The 19,814-nt window shown below is 41.5% G+C and overlaps 1 protein-coding gene across 5 annotated transcripts in view; it reads right to left on the bottom strand.

The window, feature by feature from the left end:
- The window catches only part of sdccag8 (SHH signaling and ciliogenesis regulator sdccag8), a 50,153-nt gene that overhangs the window by 10,844 nt on the left and 19,495 nt on the right, over nucleotides 1–19,814 (bottom strand). For 3 of the 5 annotated variants that reach the window (XR_005079184.1, XR_005079185.1, XM_037122831.1), the window contains exons 14-16: nucleotides 14,568–14,695; nucleotides 9,334–9,442; nucleotides 7,567–7,698 (exon numbers count right to left, since the gene is read on the bottom strand). Coding sequence is in view for 3 of the 5 variants with exons in the window: in XM_037122831.1 (XP_036978726.1) it covers nucleotides 7,567–7,698; nucleotides 9,334–9,442; nucleotides 14,568–14,695 (369 nt within the window). In the remaining 2 variants the exon portion in view is untranslated. Of the gene's footprint in view, nucleotides 1–551; nucleotides 3,368–4,492; nucleotides 4,729–7,566; nucleotides 7,699–9,333; nucleotides 9,443–14,567; nucleotides 14,696–19,814 lie in introns of those variants that run through there. The other 2 variants (XM_037122829.1, XM_037122832.1) reach the window with 2 other exon arrangements.

The following is a 19,814-nucleotide window of genomic DNA, read 5'->3' as shown; positions in this document are numbered from 1 at the left end:
ACCTATCACACATATACTGGTATTGGCCTATATGGTGCCCGATAGGCGCAAATATAAAAATGTTTTTTAATGCAGAAAAAGATGCTCAGGTAATGAAGAACTGTTAAATTCTCAGTGTATTTAAGTAATATTAAATAGCAAAGTTTAATGTTGAACTGCTTCTTCACAAAAAATGAGGGCATAACAGCTGAAATATAACAGAAACAGAATTGTTTAATACTTTAATATTGGTATAGGCATTTTGATATCACACTCTAATTCTAATGCACAAGATAAAATCCATTTCATTTTGTATATTTTATTAAACATTTTCATTTATATTTTTATTTCTTAACTTTAAAAAAAAGTCTAATCTAACTTAAAAATCAAAATCCAGTAAAACATTATTAATCCATGAAAGACTCAAAGTGAGGTCGAGTGGCCTCCCAGTGCTGCAGCACAGGAGACAGATGCAGTAACAAGATAAATTTCATTTATCTTAAATTTCATCTGTGATGAAGCCTGTGAGGGAAGCAGCAGAACTGAGCACAGTGGTGAGGATGTTTGTAGTCTTGATGTGTGATGTCTTGATGTGTTTGAATTGAACTGACATTTAGTTTTTGTGTGTGAAAACTTTTGACATACAAATATGCAAAACTATTTTACAAATCAACATAAAACTGTAGTTATTAGCTCCGGGGCAGCTCACAGTGAAGTCCCTCAAGTAGGTCTGAACTGTGCCACAACAGGAACTTCTCTCTCAGGTCAGCTGAGCAGCTCGACTTAAATGAGTGAAGGAGGAACGACTGCTGGCTGTTTTTTCCTCAGATTTGAATTTACGTACCTCTTGCATTAATCTTTTATGATTCAATTCATTGATTTCAATTTTCTGAATCAAGTAAATTAACTCTTCAGTGTATTTTACTGTTATTACCTCACTTTCCTAAACTTACATTTTGTTTTTATTTTTATTCTTTTTATTTTACAGCTTATCATTTTCTTATTATCCCACTTATTTAAATGAGGTGCTGAATGCTTTTATTGTGAGGCACTTTGTAACTTACACAGCAAACAGTATCAATAAATCTTATTATTCACGTATAAGAGACGATGTCCGAAACTGCTGCTGACTGATGTGAGTCGAGGTATTTTAATGACAGTTTCTGTTTTGTGAGAAAACGTATGAAGATGAATCTTTTTATACTTTTTAGAATATGAATCTTTAAACGATCATGCCTGTGTTGAATAATTTGAACTTAAATTCAGATTCCATGAAAAAACTTGTGAAATCTCAGGTAGTTTAACTGATCACAATAAACACCATGCATGTTTGATCTGTACTTTATGTTACTACTGTGTGGGGATGTACAAGTATACATTTTAAAAGTCTGTCTTCACAAATAAAAATTATGTTACTTTGAAAATAAGACCAGATATGAAGCCAAGATGGTCCCTGCATGATAAAACATGAAGATGAAATGACTCAACAACTAAAGCAATACCGTAAAATGTTTAATTTATTTACAGGTACTGGTTAGACAGATATGGAATATAATGCAAAAATGCTGTCTGCTAATTCTGAGTGATCTCCTGACCCAAACCTCTTTAAAAAAATCAAACTGCTATCCTCCATTTTCTTTATTATTTAACTGAAATATTTTCTTCTAGGTCACAGTTATAACAGGCCTTATTCATCCAGTTAGAAACTGGCTTTGTACTATCAAACTGCATGTAGCTCTGAAACATTAAAGGTGAGAGGAATAAATCAAGTAAAAGGTACGACGTGTTGGTTTACAATTTAACGATTACGTAAAGTCACAGAAGACAGTTGTTTAAAACCAGGGTTAGACACAAGATCTTAATAAACGTGTAAAATAAAAAGTTAAAGCAGATTGTTGAAGTGTTCGAGAGGGAAGTCAGAAATATATTCACAGATTTTAATCAGCTCTGGATGAGTACAGAATTTCTGTCTGCTTTCATTCCATCGCTGCATTAACAGAGGTTTCAGTGCTGCTGCAGGCTGTTTCATCAGATATTCAATGTCAAAGTGTTTGCTGCCGTGAGGCCTGTTGACTCTTTTTAAGTCTCGTCTTTGAGTGTTTGCTTTCCCAGCATTAAAGAGTTTTCTGCTGTTGTTACTTTTAACATTTTTCTAAAGAAGGGGCAGGTGTTCCGCACGAGTTTTCTAGTTGTAGTTTTATGAAGTAGTGTTAGTGAGTGTCACTGACTGGGGCTCGAGATGTGACGCTTTGCACAGTTAACGCTCCAGCTTGCAAGCCTCTGGCTACAGCCTGACATCTGAGCTGCAAATCTGTGCGTTTGTGTGTGTGTGTGTGTGTGTGTGTGTGTGTGTGCGTGTGTGTGTGTGTGTGCGTGTGTGTGTGTGTTTGTACGTGCGTGTGCTGTGTGTGATAGAGCTGTAAAGCCACCGTTTGACAATGCTCTTTCAGCAGTCCGCCCTGCAGTCGCTCCCGGCTACAGAAGCCAGCTGGGCAATGCAGAGATAGAAACGATGAGACGGAGAGGAAGATGAAGGGGTAGAGAGGACGACGACAGCGCCATCCGGAGGTGAGTAAACGAGCGTGAGAGAGAAACAGCGGACTGAAATGTCTTTGTAGTCATTCAGTATTTCACATCTTCAAACTATTCAGGTATCCTCAAATAGTGCATCAAGTCAATAGCAGCAAATATGAGTCAACTTTTTTTAACATTTCTTTTTTTTATCTATTTTTCTGACATTTCTTGAACACTCATTAACTTTATTTTTTCACAGGAAATAAAGATAAAACTAATAGGGTGCTGTTCTGTAAAAATGTCCCGTTTCTAAAAAAGTATATGTAAAAAAAGAAATATCTCTAAAAATGTTAAATGCAAAGAGGTGACAGCAGTGGTGTTAATATTAATGATGTGTTTAACATGAATGTAAAACGCTGCTCCTCACACTGAGCCTTCTTTATTATCCCTCCATCTCTCTGTACGTCTAAGATCACACACACAGTTGCAACTCATCACACACACAGATGCACACACAATTACCCGGGTGTGTATGTGCGTGCGCACGCACACACACACACACACATATATATGAAACAAATGAAAGCTGTCCTGTTTCTTCTGCCCTGCCTCTGCCAACTTCATTTGCAAATGAAAAGTTTTTGCGAGGAGCGTCCTTTTGCTTCTGGGGCATGGCAGCACACAGTGTGTTTGGGGGTGGGGGAGAAGAGGGTTTGACAGAGGGTGTGTGTGTGTGTGTGTGTGTGTGTGGCAGGAGCCCAGATGAAGCAGCCCTCGCCCGGGGCTCGCTGTCCGCCCGCGGTAGCAGCAAGCCTGTTCCTTCTTCCCCGGCCCGCCGCGACCATTTGTTCCATTAACCAATCTCCTGGAGCCTCTGGTGCAAACACACACACACACACACACACACACACACAGACACACATCCACAGGCATACATACTTCAACAACTGCTTGCACAGCTCATACCACACATGGCCCTCCATCCCTCCTCCATCCTTCGCTCCATCCCTCCCTCCCTCCTCTGCTCTCCTCCAGACGCACGCACCATCTTTCTTCGTGGAGGCCATATGGCCAAGTGAAGCCTGTGGATCTACAGGCACATCTGCGTATATGTTGCCGCTCTCCTTAAAGGCCTGCACATAGACACTCACACACCCGGTACAGTACATGCACATGCACATCCAGGGCTGACTCTGCTGTCACTATGTGTGGTAAAGCAAACGTTGGTGTTATGTTGGTCTGTGTGTGTGTGAGAGTCTGTGTATGTGACCTTGGTGTGTACATGCATAGTGATAATTTGTGAAACAGCCTGCGAACAGCTGTGAGGTGAGAAAAGGTTGCGTGGTGTTCGGTACAGGATGCAGAGGGGAGGAGGAGGAGACGAGTAAAGTTGGAGAATAAGAGAAGGGTAAAGTTGAAATTAAAAAAAAAGATGAGAAGAAGAAGGGAAGAGAGGGGGCAGAGGAGACGACGATTACTAATTTTAAGTATGAGCAGAAAACTTTCTCTTGGCATTTTTTTTTTCAAGTTTTTGCCAAACTGCAATCTATGAGAAAAAAAATCCACTTTATAGACCGGGACTGGACTTCTAACAGTCTTTCATATATATATATATATATATATATATATATATATATATATATATATATATATATATATATATATATATATATATATATATATATATATATACACACTGTGTCTCACAACTGTTGCTTTTTAAATAGAATTATTTTGTTCTCATTAAAATTTATGAGATTGTCAAGCTTTCTAAATAATGTCTATAAACTATACACAAGCAGGAAATATTTTTAGGAGTTGTAACAACCTTTGCAGGCATTCTAGATATTTATCATTAGATTGTTTCATTACAGTGATTCTCACTAACATATTATATGATTATGATAATATTCTGGGTTCTGCCCCCACCTAGAAAAAAGCTATCGTCATTTTAAAATAGATATTTATTTTTTGTGAGTTTTTCCTCAGAATAAGCACCAGAGATGTGAATAACCACTAAATAAAATGTCAAAAATCAGATAAAGATTATGGAAATTAAGTTGTAGATGTCCTGAAGAGTTAAAACATTTCTAGTTGTGCTCACTTAATAAACCTGAATCAGAGTGCTCATAAGAACACATATAAAACCTTTATATTAATCATTTACAGTCACCGACTTCTGTCCTTCCTAACTGGATGTTCTCCTGCTCCGTCTCTCCTCTCTTCAATCCATCCCTTCATTTCCAGGCAAAGAAAAAAAATAAAAAACAACAACACAGAGCTGGTGAAATAAATAATTAAGTGGTGAAGCAAAACATTGTGTGCTAAAACCCCTGTGTAGTTTGGCAATCAGCTTGCCCATGTAAAAATAAATCAAGCTGATTTTCCAAATGTTTTGTGCGTGGTGCGCTGTTGCCGCTCTTCGCAGCACAGATTGCAGGCCGATGGAGAGGCTGTGGGGAGGGGCGGGGCGCTGGATATTGAACCCACTTGCACAAGCTTGTTAACACGTACACCTTAACCCCCGAGCGGCGAGGCGGGGAGCCCACTGAGTGCTCAGGGCCTGTGGGGACCAACTAACATATACCCAATGTATGGACACACATTCTCACACACACATACACACACTGAGGGATACGAGAAGATGCAATTCACTACGAGAAAGGCACCATATGAAGAGAGACTGACGTACCTGCTTGTATGGGAATACGCACACATGCGTACAAACGTTTAAGTGTACACACGTGAAATAGAGATCTACAAACAACTGGCATCTGAATAAGATAAGAATATATTTGTGGCAGGTCCCGCAGTACATTCAGTACCAGAAATACGACCACACACTGAAGTACCAGCTGCAATATGGATCACCGTAAACGTGAGTCAGACCTCTCTCGCCTCCCGTCTCTAAACTGTGCATTCTTACGATAAAACACAACATATAAATGCCAAAAAATACATTAATTTACTGCTCAAAACTAATAACTGCATTCCCGAACACACACACTACCAAAACCATGTTGTCCTAGTATTAAATATAAAAATGTGGTCAAGCGGTTTGACAGTCACTCCAAAAGTGACCTCATGTAAAACTGAACTCGAGAGATTTTTAAATATCAGGAGGATTCATCAACCCAGTAAGTGTCAAAGCAGAAAATAAAACTCACTAAATGCCAAGAGTGATTATCGTGGTTCAGTTGGGAGAAGAGAGAAGTTAGGTGCCAACTTCCCAGCCAATCCACTTTTGGCAGCCAGATTTCTACTCTGCTAAACCTCCGGAGAACATGCAATGGCAACCCATACACACACACATAAAAATACTGCCATAACATATGCGCGGAAACATACAGAATATTCATACTTCACACTCCTTGACAACTTAGATTGTTTTTCCTTCCGTGAAATGCACAAAAAGAGTCACACACCGGCAGGAGACAGCTGTGACTCTGTAAACTTTGTTTTTTTGGCAGCGTGTGACTGTCGACAGGTTAACACCGGTGGGTGGTAGACAATATGTAGTGTCAGTGATGGAGCAGGAGAAAAGGGTGAGTGTGTGCGCGTGTTTGGTTAAGAGTAAGGTGTAGTTGGGGGGCTGGGCACTCGGGTGGAGATCCTTCGGAGTGGGGCAACAACACCCACACACCCTCGCCCACATTGGCAGAACAAGGCTGTGTGCCAGGCACCCTGTGGAGACACACACCAACTGGGCTCCACACTTAGGGGAGAAGAGGACCCCCGCAACACACACGCAGATACTGTAGCATAAGCCAAAGATGGACTCACTTTTAACCGCAGCTTTGTTCAAAATGCCTCCCTATATACCAGGTATCACAATTCTAAATGCAAAACCACACATACTTCACATTGTATTGCCCTCAAAAATAACCACAACGGAATGGAAAATGAGGTGCAGAGAGCATCTGCATTATTTTAGGGCTGTAAACGACGATGATCGTTTGGTCCATAAAATGCAAAAAAAAAAAAAAAAAAAAAAAAAAGCACAAAACTCCCATCACAACCCCTTAAGGCCGAGGTTTACATTATTCAGATTGCTTATTTTTGTCTAAAACCCAAATACATTCAGTTTAAAATTATAGAAGACTGAAACAAGAGCAAATATTCAGGATGAAAGACAAACTCAGCTGTGCTTGTGTATTGTGGATGTAGTTTCAAAGACTGGTGCTTCACTTTGACTACTGCTTGTTTAACTTGGTAGTTAATTTGGTATTCCCACAGAGAAATTAATGATTCATCTAAAATACCAACACTCAAATTCCTAAACTTAAAAACAAACCCTCACCCCTTATTCAGCATTTCACACACTGCATGTTCAACTTTTCTGGCTTTTAAATATTCACACAGTTACTGTTGTCTTTTGACCACCAAAAGTGATGCCAGAGGAGTATAACAACTAGTTTATTTTTGGAGAAAAATAAGAAAAAACAAGAAGAAAAGTTGTGGTTTTTGATCAGAGAACAGTTTGATGTGCAGCCTGATCAAGCGGAAAATGTTGCCACTGCACTGACAGCAGGAGAGTAAACTGCTGATAACACGAAAACCAGGGTGACAACTAAAAAAAAATTTAAAAATTCTTGTAATAATTAAACATTAGATGTGCAGAAGAAGGACTGGTTAGGGACAGATTGTGAAGAAAACTGCACTTCTTTTCTTTCTTTTTTTCATTTTGTAAAGCCTGCTGCCAGATTCAAACTGAGATAAATTAAAGCTAAAAAAGCACTTTGGGAACATTTTAATCGGAGAAAGCTGCTGTTGTTTTTATAATAAAAAATAGTCTGATCTCAATAATGAATTGTGCTTAAAAAAAAAAAAAAAAAATCGTGATAGACAAACATAAGATACATGTGCCAGTTTTTGATTCTTGGAGGAATAAAGCAAAAATGTTTAAAAACTAACAAATGATAATTGAATAAATCAAATGTTTATCTGCTCGTAAACAAAACAAAAGTTGCCTAAAAAATGATAAAAATGCCTTCACAAGATCTGATGAAGATGTAAGATTATATACAGGATGTGTAGTTGGTTGTGTATTATGTATTATGTGTTTTTGCGTACCTGTCCTTCATGCGCTGGTGCATGCGGCCGTGCTGGACACACTGTTCCTCCATGTCGGTGCAGCGAGCTCTCAGACTCTTCACTGTCTCCTCTAGGTGTTGCTTCTCCAGAGCCAGCTGCTCCATCTCACTTCTGCACGCACACACACACACACACACACACACACACACACAAGCATGATTATTACAGATGTAAAAGCCTTATCAGTGCACCATGTAACAAAAATCAATGCATGCATAGTAATGCACTAAATAGTGGTTTATAAAAATGATGCAATTTATTATTGACACTGTAAGTTTTAAGTTTGAACAGAAAATCACAATTTGGTTCAAAATTGAAATAAAAATGGAGGTAAAATAAAAATATTACAAATAATTATGATAAATTATGATAACTAAATACAACTAAGAAGATTTGAGTCTGAACAGGTGGGTGAGATGTTTATAAAGGAGTCCAGAGAGTTTGAGAATTTGTGAGAAACTGCAAGACACGCACATCCAGACATTGAAACACAGGCTATTGGCTAACATTAAGCAAAGAGAAAAAATAAACCAATTAAGGGACTTTAAATGTCTTGATCTTTTCTTGAATTCACACACTTTCAAGGATTTCAAGGATCCATGGGAACCCTGAATGACAAGCCGGTGACACTGACTGTGTTCAGTAGAGATCAGACAGGAAATGTGGGGAGACAAAGAGAGGTACGACGTGCAACAAAAGGTCCCTGGGTCGGACGTTGCAGTTCTGTGTCAATTATGTCCCTTAACCACGAGTCCAAAGCCTCACAACTTTACACTGACTAACAACTGAAAACAATTCATCAAGAGTTTTCTTGCTCATGTTGCTGCAACTGTCTGAGTGTAACCTCACTTAGCCTGACGGAGGCCGTCCAGCAGGACTTTAACCGCTACACTGGGCTTGGACTCCAGGAGCTCAAACAGCCTGAGGCTCGAAACACACCAACACCACACTGTTGCTAAACTACATAACACACACATACAGCAGATGTAGGGTATGAGCCTTCGTGACAGTGTGTCAGCATGAGTGTGAATTCCTCCTCATAAAAAACACATTCAAGGTGGTAGTTATCACTGTGTACACATGTGTGCATTTGCTGTTGATGCCCATAAGATAATACACAGGTTCCTTCTGAGTGTGTATTGTGTGCTCGTGTCCTGTGGCTGGTGAGGCCAGTGCGGTCTGGCAGGGCCAGATTGGGGGCTGTCATGTGACTAATGTGCAGCACAGCTCCAACAGCTGACAGGACACTGGGCCCAGGGTCACTCTCAAACACACACACACACACACACACACACACACACACACACAATCGCACACACAATCACACACACTCAAACAGAGGAACACACAATCACAGGCAGCCCAGATGGAGAGCTGTGCAGGCCTGCTGTGACTACTGTAGCATCAGGTTAACAAGAAAACAGGTCAGACTGGGAAGCAGTATGTAGTATGTTGACATGATCTGTCCAAACAGCCTGGATGGATGATGCTTCATGAAATGATGGAACAGACAGACCGAGTCAACAACTAAGCGAGTGAATAAATAGCTGTTAAGAAAAGCTGTGTGCATCTACACAACAAAATTTCACCTCACAGCGTGAAGGAAAAATAGATAAATGAGTGAGTCTGAATGTAAGTCACTGAGTTGAATAATGAGCAAGTAAAAGAAAGTAGAAACATAACCAAGTGCTTGAATGTTCAAACAATGAGGAAATATGATGAATGAATGAAAGAGAAAACAGTGACCTGCTGTTTCCTGTCAGCTCTTCCAGTTTGACTCCCAGCGCGCAGCACTCTTCCTTTAGCTTCCTGATCAGGGAATTCTGCGAACTCAGCAGACCATCCAGCTCTGCAACTGCAATCGATAATGGGAAAGTTGTTTTTTTACTACGATGTTAAACATTTTGACCAGCTGTCCTAGATCCTGGCTATGCAGAAACAGAGGTAAAGTGGCTTCATGAGGATGAACACACTGCGACTAAAGAAAAAACATGCAAAAAGACACAGATATCCATGTTTACTGTATTTACAGCTCCTCTCTGCATGTTCTAACTTTGTTGACTTTCTCATGTTGATGTTTTTATTACAATTTGTTTGTGTTTTGTCAATTTGCAAGTTTTTTTTTCTTAAAGTTGCTAAAAGGAACAATCAACATTCCCTAGTTATTATATGACAAAAACCAACAGCAACGTGAAGCTCGGCAGCAATGCCAGCATAAAATGTTACATTATAAGCCAGTTGCATCAACCGCCGTACCACCAAACAACAGAGCAGCTTCTTTCATCATGACTCCACCATGAAATAAAGTATTCATTTTTGTAGTGACAGGTATTGAGAATATAGAAATAGCCATCTTCTCACTGATATTCCCATTGCTCATGTAGGTCGTTCAGAGTCATCAGTGTTAAACTGAGACCGTTTCATAACCAGTTCCAAGTTCTTTGTATGTTTAAGCTGTAGTGCGGTGACCTCTTAGAGCCACAGAAAGGGTTCAAGCAATATCTCACATCAGTTAAACACTTTTCACTTTGCAGCCAACACGCCCACACTGAAGTTCAGATGTTGTCAAACTCAAAAGGCTGCCTTAAGAATCAGCTGCCAGTGGACACCACCATCACCCGCCTCTTTCTTTCTTATAATCAAGATGTTTATGTGCACTCGCTCCTTGCACATAGTTAAACACCACCAATGAACTGCTGACAGCAGTACAGCTCTCTATATAATTGTGTACATCCGGTGTACACTTACGAATATCAAAGCTACAAGCTACAAGCACTGTATTTGTTAGTATGTCTATTCATTGTTTACTGCTGTGTCTCGCTATCTCAAAGAACCCAAAGAAAAGTAACCGAAACACACGATTTATAAGCTTACTGACGCATCTTTCTAAACTGAAACTTGTTCCATAATGTAGGATCTCTGCTACACCTGCTTCTTGTCAGTACTGACCACATCCTGAAATGAACTGCTGCTCAGAGTAAGAAAGAAAACCTCAACAGACAGACATGAATGTGACAGTTCTGTCTGTAACATACAGACAGTGAGCTTTGTATCGTAAAATATAAGTAGGCCCACTCCTTAAAACGAAAAGGATAAAATCTAATGAAGAGTTAATGGTTGGTATAAGTCTATGCAATTTTTTAAATTGTGCACGATAATAGATGATGGTAAAAGGCCCCTTCTGAGGGAGGCCTGACATAATATCTCCAAGTGTCACCTCCAAGAATAAAATAAAATACTGAACGTCAAAACACATAGAATTAAAAGTAACGCCCGAGAGATACATCACAGATTATAACGCAGAAAATTTAAGAGGATAGAATATATTTATCAAGCCCCAGTATGTTACCATCTCAGCACACTGGTGTCATTTTAAACAGTTTAAACATTTTAAACAGTTTAAACATTTTAAACAAACAAAAATATCTTCCTACAGTACATATCTTTATCACCAGTGATTAATTGCCACATTTGTGGGATCATGTAAAAAAAATTATTTGAAATTTCTACTACTTGATATCAGCATTGACTCTAAATATCTGAATATCAGTTGGCTTTGAGTTAGAAACTTTGAGCCTTCAGTGTAAAAAGTCACAAACTTCAGTCCATGTGATTGCAGGTACAAAATTAAATGTTAAATTGCAACACACTGGGATTTAAGTGATCCTTCGTACCTCCTTTATACCATCACTTAATGATAATGCAGCTACAGAATATGTAATAAAAAAATTAATACAATTTGAATTTTAGGTCACTTCTCTGATTCAAGATTTCATTTTGGTTATAGTTAAATTACATTAAGTTGTGCCTTTGTGGGTCAACAGACTACCTATTGTAATATGCTGTATAAATGTTAAAATAATGCTTAGAGAGCATCATGGCTGCTTCTGTTAACACATACTATACATTTCCAACATACCATGAGAAAAAACACTACACTATGGACTGAGATACACAATGAAATCTACTGTAACAAATACTGCAGCATCAGTGAGATGAATGTGTCTTTGAATCTATTTCCAAATAAAAAAAAAAATGCTTTTGTCGACATTCACATTTACATCAAAACTGCTCAAACAAGACGCTGAGATGTACAGCGGAAAAAGCAGGAGTACAGAGAATCGTGTATGAAGATATAAAGAGTGTGAATAGGGTAGAATGAGATGGAGAAAGAGAGAGGATTGTTGTTTGAAAGCGCTTTTTCTTTCTCCTTTCCACCCTTCCTGCCACGTCCTCATCCGCTCATGGGGCCTCTTTCTGAACAATCCAACACTGGGCTTTCATCGTTCCTTTGAAATGATCCACGTTCCGCTCTCCAACATATGTCTGCTCTTTTAAAATAACAATGGCTGCCGTTTGGATGGAGGGAATGATCCACCTGCTCCGGCATTCTGTTACAGTCAACCGAAACCAAAAAACACCAAGGACTCGCAGTCTTTGAAAAGTAGCTCAGACTTGTGAAGTGAGTATTTATTTTTTTTTTTACTTTTTTGCATACAGTAGATATTTTGGGGGGGAAAGAGAGAGATTTTAAAAAAGTGGAGGACGAGGCATGGTGGTATATCTCTGTGCTATGATGCACATCATTTACCTACAGGCTTTTGTTACTTCTCTCTTCTTGTATTTTTATATGCTACAGAAATTCTATGAAAATATAAATGCCTAAATTACATGCCGACTGATGTTTCTTCCGTCTTGCCATTATAGGCTGCACACTGTGTCTCTAAAGTGAGCTACCAATATATTTTTATTTTTTTCCATTCCACTTTATACAGTCTCCGTCCCCAGATCACGGCCATAGATAATGCATGGAGGGCAGAAATTGGATGCTGAAGAGCATGAAACTAAACCACACAAACTCACAGACGTGCACACACACGTACACTCAACAAAGTTTGGTCAATGCTGGAAAAGTTGCATGAAGAATGCTAATTAGCTGAACAGGCTTTGAATGCGTCTGGCCATGCGTAGGCCAAAAAGAACCCTGGGACACAGAAACACAGCAGAACTGGCACTGGAAACAAACAGAGAAAAAATGAGGGGAGGGAGGGATGGAGAGAAGAAGCGTGGCAGGGAGGGAGGGACGGAGAGAAACAAATATCTGATATCATCTAGAGGCTGCTCTGTACGCATTTACTCAAAAAAGAAACATGAAAAAAAATCTGAAAAAAAGGTGGGAGGGAGCGGAGAAGAAGGGAGAGGGGGACGGATGGATGGAAGGACAAACGGATGGACACAGAGGCGGGATTTGGAGAGCAAGAAAGCTAATTATCCAGCTCGTCTGTTGGGTTGCACGGGGAGAGGAAGTGATGCGAGCTACTAAAGGACGTCCATCCCTCCATCCCCTCCCCATCCACAGTTTCCTGCTGTGCTCTGATGTCAGCTCTCTTTAGACAACATGTGTGCTGCCGACACGCGCCAGAAACAAACCCTTTGTTTACCCCCCCAACCCGCTTCCCTCCCTCCATCCATTCCTCCCTCTATACCCTCCATCTTTGTTCTGCGTACCAGCAGGCTCCCTGGTTGTTGAAGGGAACCACAGGTAAATAAAAAGACAGGAGAAGGAGAGGGGGGAGAGGATGGTTGAGGGCTGGTGGTGGGTGTGAGGGGGGGATCCAGATGGTGCAACAGATGTGGTAGCAGCAGCAGCTCTGCTGTGCAGACAGACAGGGAGCTCTGAGCTGGGTCTCTCTGCTCTGCTCCCATCACCTTCCCTCCGCTCTGCCCTGCTATTCTCTCTTCTCCTCTGCGGCTTCTGTTTTGCTCTTTTTGCTCTGTTCTGCTCTTTTGAGGTCACTTCAGCTCAGCCTTGTTCAACTCAAATGATTTGTGATCTGTCCGTTCCCTCCCACTCAACTGGTCATGCTGTGTTGGTGGGGAGCAAGGTGGCACAGTAAGAAGCAACGCCATCCTTTAAGTGGAAGATGCAGGTTCAAGACCCTGTTCCCACATAGATCCACCCTGCTGAATCGTCCTTGAGGAAGAGACTGAAACCCTCCCAGCTCCAGCTGCGATTATGTTGCTGACCCTGATCAGCTCTGCTGTTTTGTTCCTTACAGTTCTGTGTCTACTGACTCTGTGTGCGCAGCTTTGTTCTGTTCTGGTCTCGGCCCCCCACACACATCACACTCTCCTGCATGTGAAACAACTATATGCCTGTGCACCACAGTGGTCTACAGTAGAACCGACTGAAATAGCAAATATGAGGACTTGCTGCTGGGTAGACATGTAAAGATGTTCTCAAGCTTGTGCAGCTCTCCACTGAAAACCTTTTAATTCTGCCGTTTAGGAAGTCTGACCCCCAATGTGGCAGCGTCACACCTGCCAGACACAAGTCGCTGCCATTCTAGCCATCGGGCTGCTGGCCAACAAACACAGGAATGGAGAGTAAAATGAATTTGTGAATGTATAGAAAAGCTGATATTAATTCAATATTTAATAACACATTTCATTATTTATAAGGAATTGGTTGTCAAAAGTACATTTTCTTGTTAATGTCTCTTCTCCTAAAAGTCTTTACAACAGGAGAAGGAATGCTATGATTTTCCCCCTGCGAAATTAAAGACAGTGAAGAGAATGAAAGACTGTGCAGTAATTAAAACAAGGTAGGTAGAAGCAAAAGTTCTGATCATAAATGAGCTGCAGACATGTAAACAATACGCTCGTAAACAAAAAAAGTGGCTGCTGAGGGACAAACTGCCGAAGATGATCCCCCTCTGAAACACTTCCAGTGAGCATTTGGACCTCGACGCAATGGAAGCGCCATGCAGCTGCATCTAACGGACATCCGGGATGAGGTTCCACTACAGAAGACTGTACATTAAAGGTACTCCTTTTGATGAGCAAACTATGGCGGGGAAATGAAAGAAGGGCTTTCGAGGTACTGATTTCATAGAGAATATGTGACAATCTTTAAAACAGGTCAGAAATATTTGATAAGTCAGAGAGGTGAGGAGGGGACAGTGAGCTGTGACACTGACCTCTCTGCTGGTGTTGTGCCTCTGTTTGCTCCAGCAGCACAGCCAGCTCTCTCTCCCTTTCTCGCGCTGAGCCGGTCACAGAAGCCATTTCATCCTCATGAGCTCGTTCTGCAGTCTCTCTGTCCTGTCTGGGGAAAAGGAGCAGGAGGTTAAAGGAATATTAAAATCACATTCCTTCTCATAATGATAATTATTATTCATACACATTTTCTATTAATAATGGCATGTAATGCGAAGAAGCGATAAATACAAACAGTGACATTTTAATTTAGCATGCCGCTCATTTGCTTGGCCACCGACAGTGTGTGTTTTCAACTAAACAGAGACTCGTAATGTCAGTGATTGTGAGTGCTTCAGATGACTGATTACTCATCTTCTGCTCGTGCTGGAGCATTAAAAATATTTCGACATACTGCGAGCTAGAACTTCTCCCTTAAAAGTAACATTTGTGATATGACAAAAATATAGACTAATTTTATTCTTGTGAAATTAAATCTACATATTAAAGACATGTTAAATTTTACTGGTGCAGGTTCTAATCTAGTGTTTACTGGCTGTCAGCATGTGAGCAGTGCTGAATATAGTAAATTAAATGGCCTTTAAAGATGTGAAATCCCCAAGACCATATTCATTAGTGTCAGTCTTCACAAGAGAAAGAAAAAGCCAATGGAGCCTATTTATTTATCAGTCAAATACTACGAGTCCAGAGTATATCGGTGAGAATCAGCAGCAGAGCGGTCAGTGACTGTCTAATAAATTCCATCATACTTGACAACTGTTTGGACTGCGGAAGAGAAAGACTGATGGATGGACACAGAGGTGAGAGAGAGAAAACAGGTGGAGAGAACAGAGTGTACAACAAGGGAGGACAGAAAGGAGAATGACCGAAAAGACGTAGGGGGTAGACGGGTAAACGCGTCAGGCCACTGTCAGCCTGAAGACCCCTTAGTGATACTGCAGCTGTCTACAAAACACACACACGGAAATAAAAAGGTCAATGACGACTGGTGCAGGGGGAAAAAACAGTGATGGGATAAAAGTCAAAGATTAAGTTCTGAGACTGAAACTGTGCTGTAACGAACGTTAAAGAAAAGACTGGTCTGCTTAAAATGCCTGAGCTTCTATTAATATGGAAGACTAATGCGGAAAACACATTCAACACTAAAGGGACGTAACATAATATCTCCTTTTTAAGAGAGAACAACACTTTTACGAGGTCAATCTATATAAATAACTGGATGGCTTCGTAGCTGCACACCGTCAGCCCGGCAGGAATGCAGAGTAACAAGATATTTGGTAGCGATCACATCGCTTTAATCTCCGCTTTCATTCATCTCAATATCAAAATTGTGCAGGTAAGATGCAAACTAAGGTGCTCATCCCTGTGGGCTTTGAACAACACTGCATTTTGTTTGAGCCAAACTTTTCTAACTCAGCTAAGTCCAAATGTACCCAGACAACAGAGGAACAGACAAAGAAGGAGAGAAAAGAAAAACTACAAAGACAGGAAAAAACGAACAAATAAACAGAACTCTTCCTGAAGTCCAAAGGCGCTAATGAAGAGAGAATTCTCCAGTTTAAGTGAAAACTTTTCTCCCCTACAGCGCTTGGCCTGCATCTCTAAAGTGACCGCGTCTGTCTGTTCCTTCGTGTGTGTGTGTGTGTTCTCCTGCTGTCCTGCTGTCTGGGGTGTGAAAGCGGGTGGCGGGTGTGCAGGGGACACAAGGAGACTGTGTGTCTCTGTACGCGTATGAGTGTGTGCGTGTGTATGTGTGAGTGAATGAACCCCCGCTGGGCTTGAACAGCAGCCTGAGCCACCAAAGCGCACACCAGGGCTCAGCGGGAGATGGCGGGCAGGCGTTGCCAGCCATTTGGTCCTGCAAGAGGTTCCAGGGGGGCGTGTGTATTTGTGTATGTCTATGTGTGTATGTGATTTTAGAAGTGTGGGGGGGGGGGACTCACACCAGACCTGTTTACCCACCAATTAGCATCAGACAGATCGCCAGAAAGTTCCAGCAGTCAGCAATAGCGTGGTGGTGAGGAAGAGGAGAGCGATAAAAAAACAAGATAGAGAAGCACAAACACAGAGAGTTACACATTTGGCATCTGCTTGGTCTCGCTGATCTACTGAACCGACAATTTAAGTACAACCTAATAAAGTTGTACACCACAGAACTGAACAGACTGAAGGTCTTCTTATCTGGGTGGGAGTGGGGCAACCCCGAGAAGGGTTGGAAATTTTAAGTTTCAGTTTTTGAAGGTTCAAATCCCAGTGACACGGGCCTGAAACTTCCCCAAGGATCACAGCTAAGCATCAAAATGTAACTTTTAAAGGGTGTCAAATACTGACACTTTGAGTTACAATCCAACTGAGATGCTGGAGACTTGAGCTGATGAGCTCACTTTCTCCAGGAAGTTGTACTTTGCTGGTTTAACAAGGAAAGTCAGGCTAAAGCAGAAAGATAATTGCCACATCTATGAGTCGTGGTGACGTAAATTTTCATCATCACAAGGTGCACCTGGAGGCTCTGTGCGGACATCTGCCTACCGCTAGTTTGCTTCAGTTTATTCTGCTTATGCGTGGACTACAGAAAGTAGCATTAACAATACTACTACACATTCATAGGGTCTGCAGCTGTCCGTAAACCTGTCGGTCTGCGAGAATAATCCAGGCCATAGTTATGTGGTTCTTTCCCCTGCGCCATTTTGGATGCCCAATCAATTGCAACATGCTCACTTACAAAAGCTGTCACAAAATGGCTGCTGATGAGCACTGTCAAATTAAAGCATAAAAAAGAGAAAGCAAAGGAGAGTTGTCAGTGGAGAGCCAAGCCCTGGAGCAAGCGTTAAGGGTGACGGGTAGAGCAGAGGCTGAATATGTGGGGCTGGAGCTGGATAATTCTCCCTGGACAATAATCTGCCTTCCAGCTAATTGGTGAATGGGCTCTGGGTTGCTGCCTGTGGCAGGAACTCTTGTTTGGGCCTAGGAGGCAATAGACTGAATGTTCAGTTAGCGGATAGCTGGGCCTGTTTGTATATGCCTGGCCTGATGCACTGTAGGACAGCTTGATAAGTATGGCGAGAGCTGCATGGGCCAGGGGCCTAAGGTAGGCTGGAATGGCTCTGGGGCTGCGGCCAGGTACAGTGGCTGCTGGGTAAGTGGGAGGTGGCAGAGGCGGTGGCTGGCTGGCTAGCTGGCTGGAGCGGTGAGGAAGAAGAGGGGGCCCAGTCTGCACTGCCTGCCTAAGTGGGCACTATTCAAGCTGTTGCCCATTAGATGTGGGGTGCCAGGGCCTGACCAAGCACAGAGTTTGCAGCACCCCATGGTGCAGCCGGCATCCCACGCCAGAACCACCAAATGCCGCGGTTTATCAGAGAACGAGCACAAATTGGAGTCAGACGGTGGACTTGGAGGAATTGGAGACATTTGCCAACGCCAGACACCACTGACCGCTGTTTGGACTAAAGGAAAGGAGACTATGCTCTCTCTCAAAAAACACATTTCCAGGACAGACCTTCAGACAAGCTTAAGGTGTACATAAACACATACAACACACAAGGAAAAATCTATGTTTACATCTAAAAAACAGAATACGTGTCTATATGTTGTTGTAATTTCAAACATTATTGATGAAGCCTACTTAAAACTTCAGCTACGATTTGGAAGCATTCAGATTTCAAATAAAAGTTAAAGAGTTAAGGACAGATATATAATGGATATCAATTATATGCATTAAAACTAATGGAAAACTAAACAGAACAGTTCCTTAAACCAATGCATATTCATGTTTATGCTCTGCAATGTTCCTGTGTTGCAAAAAAACACAGGTGTGAAATTAACATACAGGTGAACAGATAGTGAACCAAGCCTGTAGCACAAACATACATACTTTGTTCACAAGAAGACGAGTGACGAGAGAAACGCTGATGATCAGTGCGAAGAGTTGTGGAGGAAGATGAATACTATTTCTGTCACAGAGGACCATCTGTACTGATAGCTATACTCGTGGCAATTTTCATAAATATATACAATATTATGAAAAATCTTATATAAATCTTGTTTTAAATGTAAGATGTATAATCGGGCAATTACAGATTTGTCTTTGACTGCTTGCAACTAAAATCTGATCAGCCGCATCACCAGAAATTTGAAAAAATGTATAATGTCTGAATTATATCTTTTAAGATATTCAGATAATGATTTAAATTGTCATTCAAATCAATCATTTAAACTGATCCAACAAGAGCTCAAACCATTATTTGGAGACATTTCATAGGATTCAACTGAAATGAACTGATACTGTACTATAAAATTACAACCGCTAACTATTCGCTCGTATTTTCGACTGCTCAAAACGGTGACACTCGTGATGATTCATTTTTGTGGAGGAATTCCAACGGATCCACAGCTATTTATGATAGACTGCATCAATCAGGCTGCATTAATATTAAACAGTTTGATACGCAGAGCTACAAAGACAATCCCTGCTTTATGTGTGAGTGTGCTTGTTTTGTGTGTGTGACTGAGAGACAGGGAGACGGAGGCCTTGTGTAGGCCTGGCTAACGGATACTGCCAACAAAGGATGAGTGCGGCACAGAGAAAATAAAGTGACATATTGAACATTCGCTGTGCCGCGTGTCATCGATGCTGCGTACAATGAACATCTGAATTGTTCCGTGTGGCAGACAGCACACAATATTCTCCCATGTGCACCTCGATGTGTTGTAGCACATTTTTATTAAACCTCTGGGTGATGGGAGTCAGTCACTCTTCGACTCCCCTCCCTTCGTCTCGCTGCTTCACTTTATGAAACAAACCCATGAAACGCAGAGGCAGCCTGAGGCAGCCTGAGGCAGCCTTCGCCACTCGTTCACCGTGCGCCTGGCCCCATCTCTCTATCTATCTGTCCATCTATCTGTCCAGAGCGTTCTCATCTCTGCTTTCGATCCTTTTTTCGGCTGTTCCCATCTCTCCCTCCTCCCTCCTCTTTTTCCCTCCCACCCTTTTTTTCCTGTAACTAAACTGGCTGTGTCTCTCTCCATCTGCTGGTTCTTCCTTCAGCGGCCCTGCACCTGTTCACACCTCCTCTCCTGTTGGCCACCTCTTCTCTACTCTCCCCTCCCCACCCTCCCCCCCTTTATCTCTCTCTTTCTCTCTCTCTCTCTCTCTCTCTCTCCCTCCCTCTCTCTCTGCTCAGTGCAATGCTGCCAGGGCCGTTCCTGGCTCAGCTAGCCTCTCTGTCATT

This window comes from Acanthopagrus latus, chromosome 15 (genome assembly GCF_904848185.1).
Source record: "Acanthopagrus latus isolate v.2019 chromosome 15, fAcaLat1.1, whole genome shotgun sequence".
Taxonomy (NCBI): domain Eukaryota; kingdom Metazoa; phylum Chordata; class Actinopteri; order Spariformes; family Sparidae; genus Acanthopagrus; species Acanthopagrus latus.
This window is presented reverse-complemented; position numbering and strand designations above follow the sequence as displayed.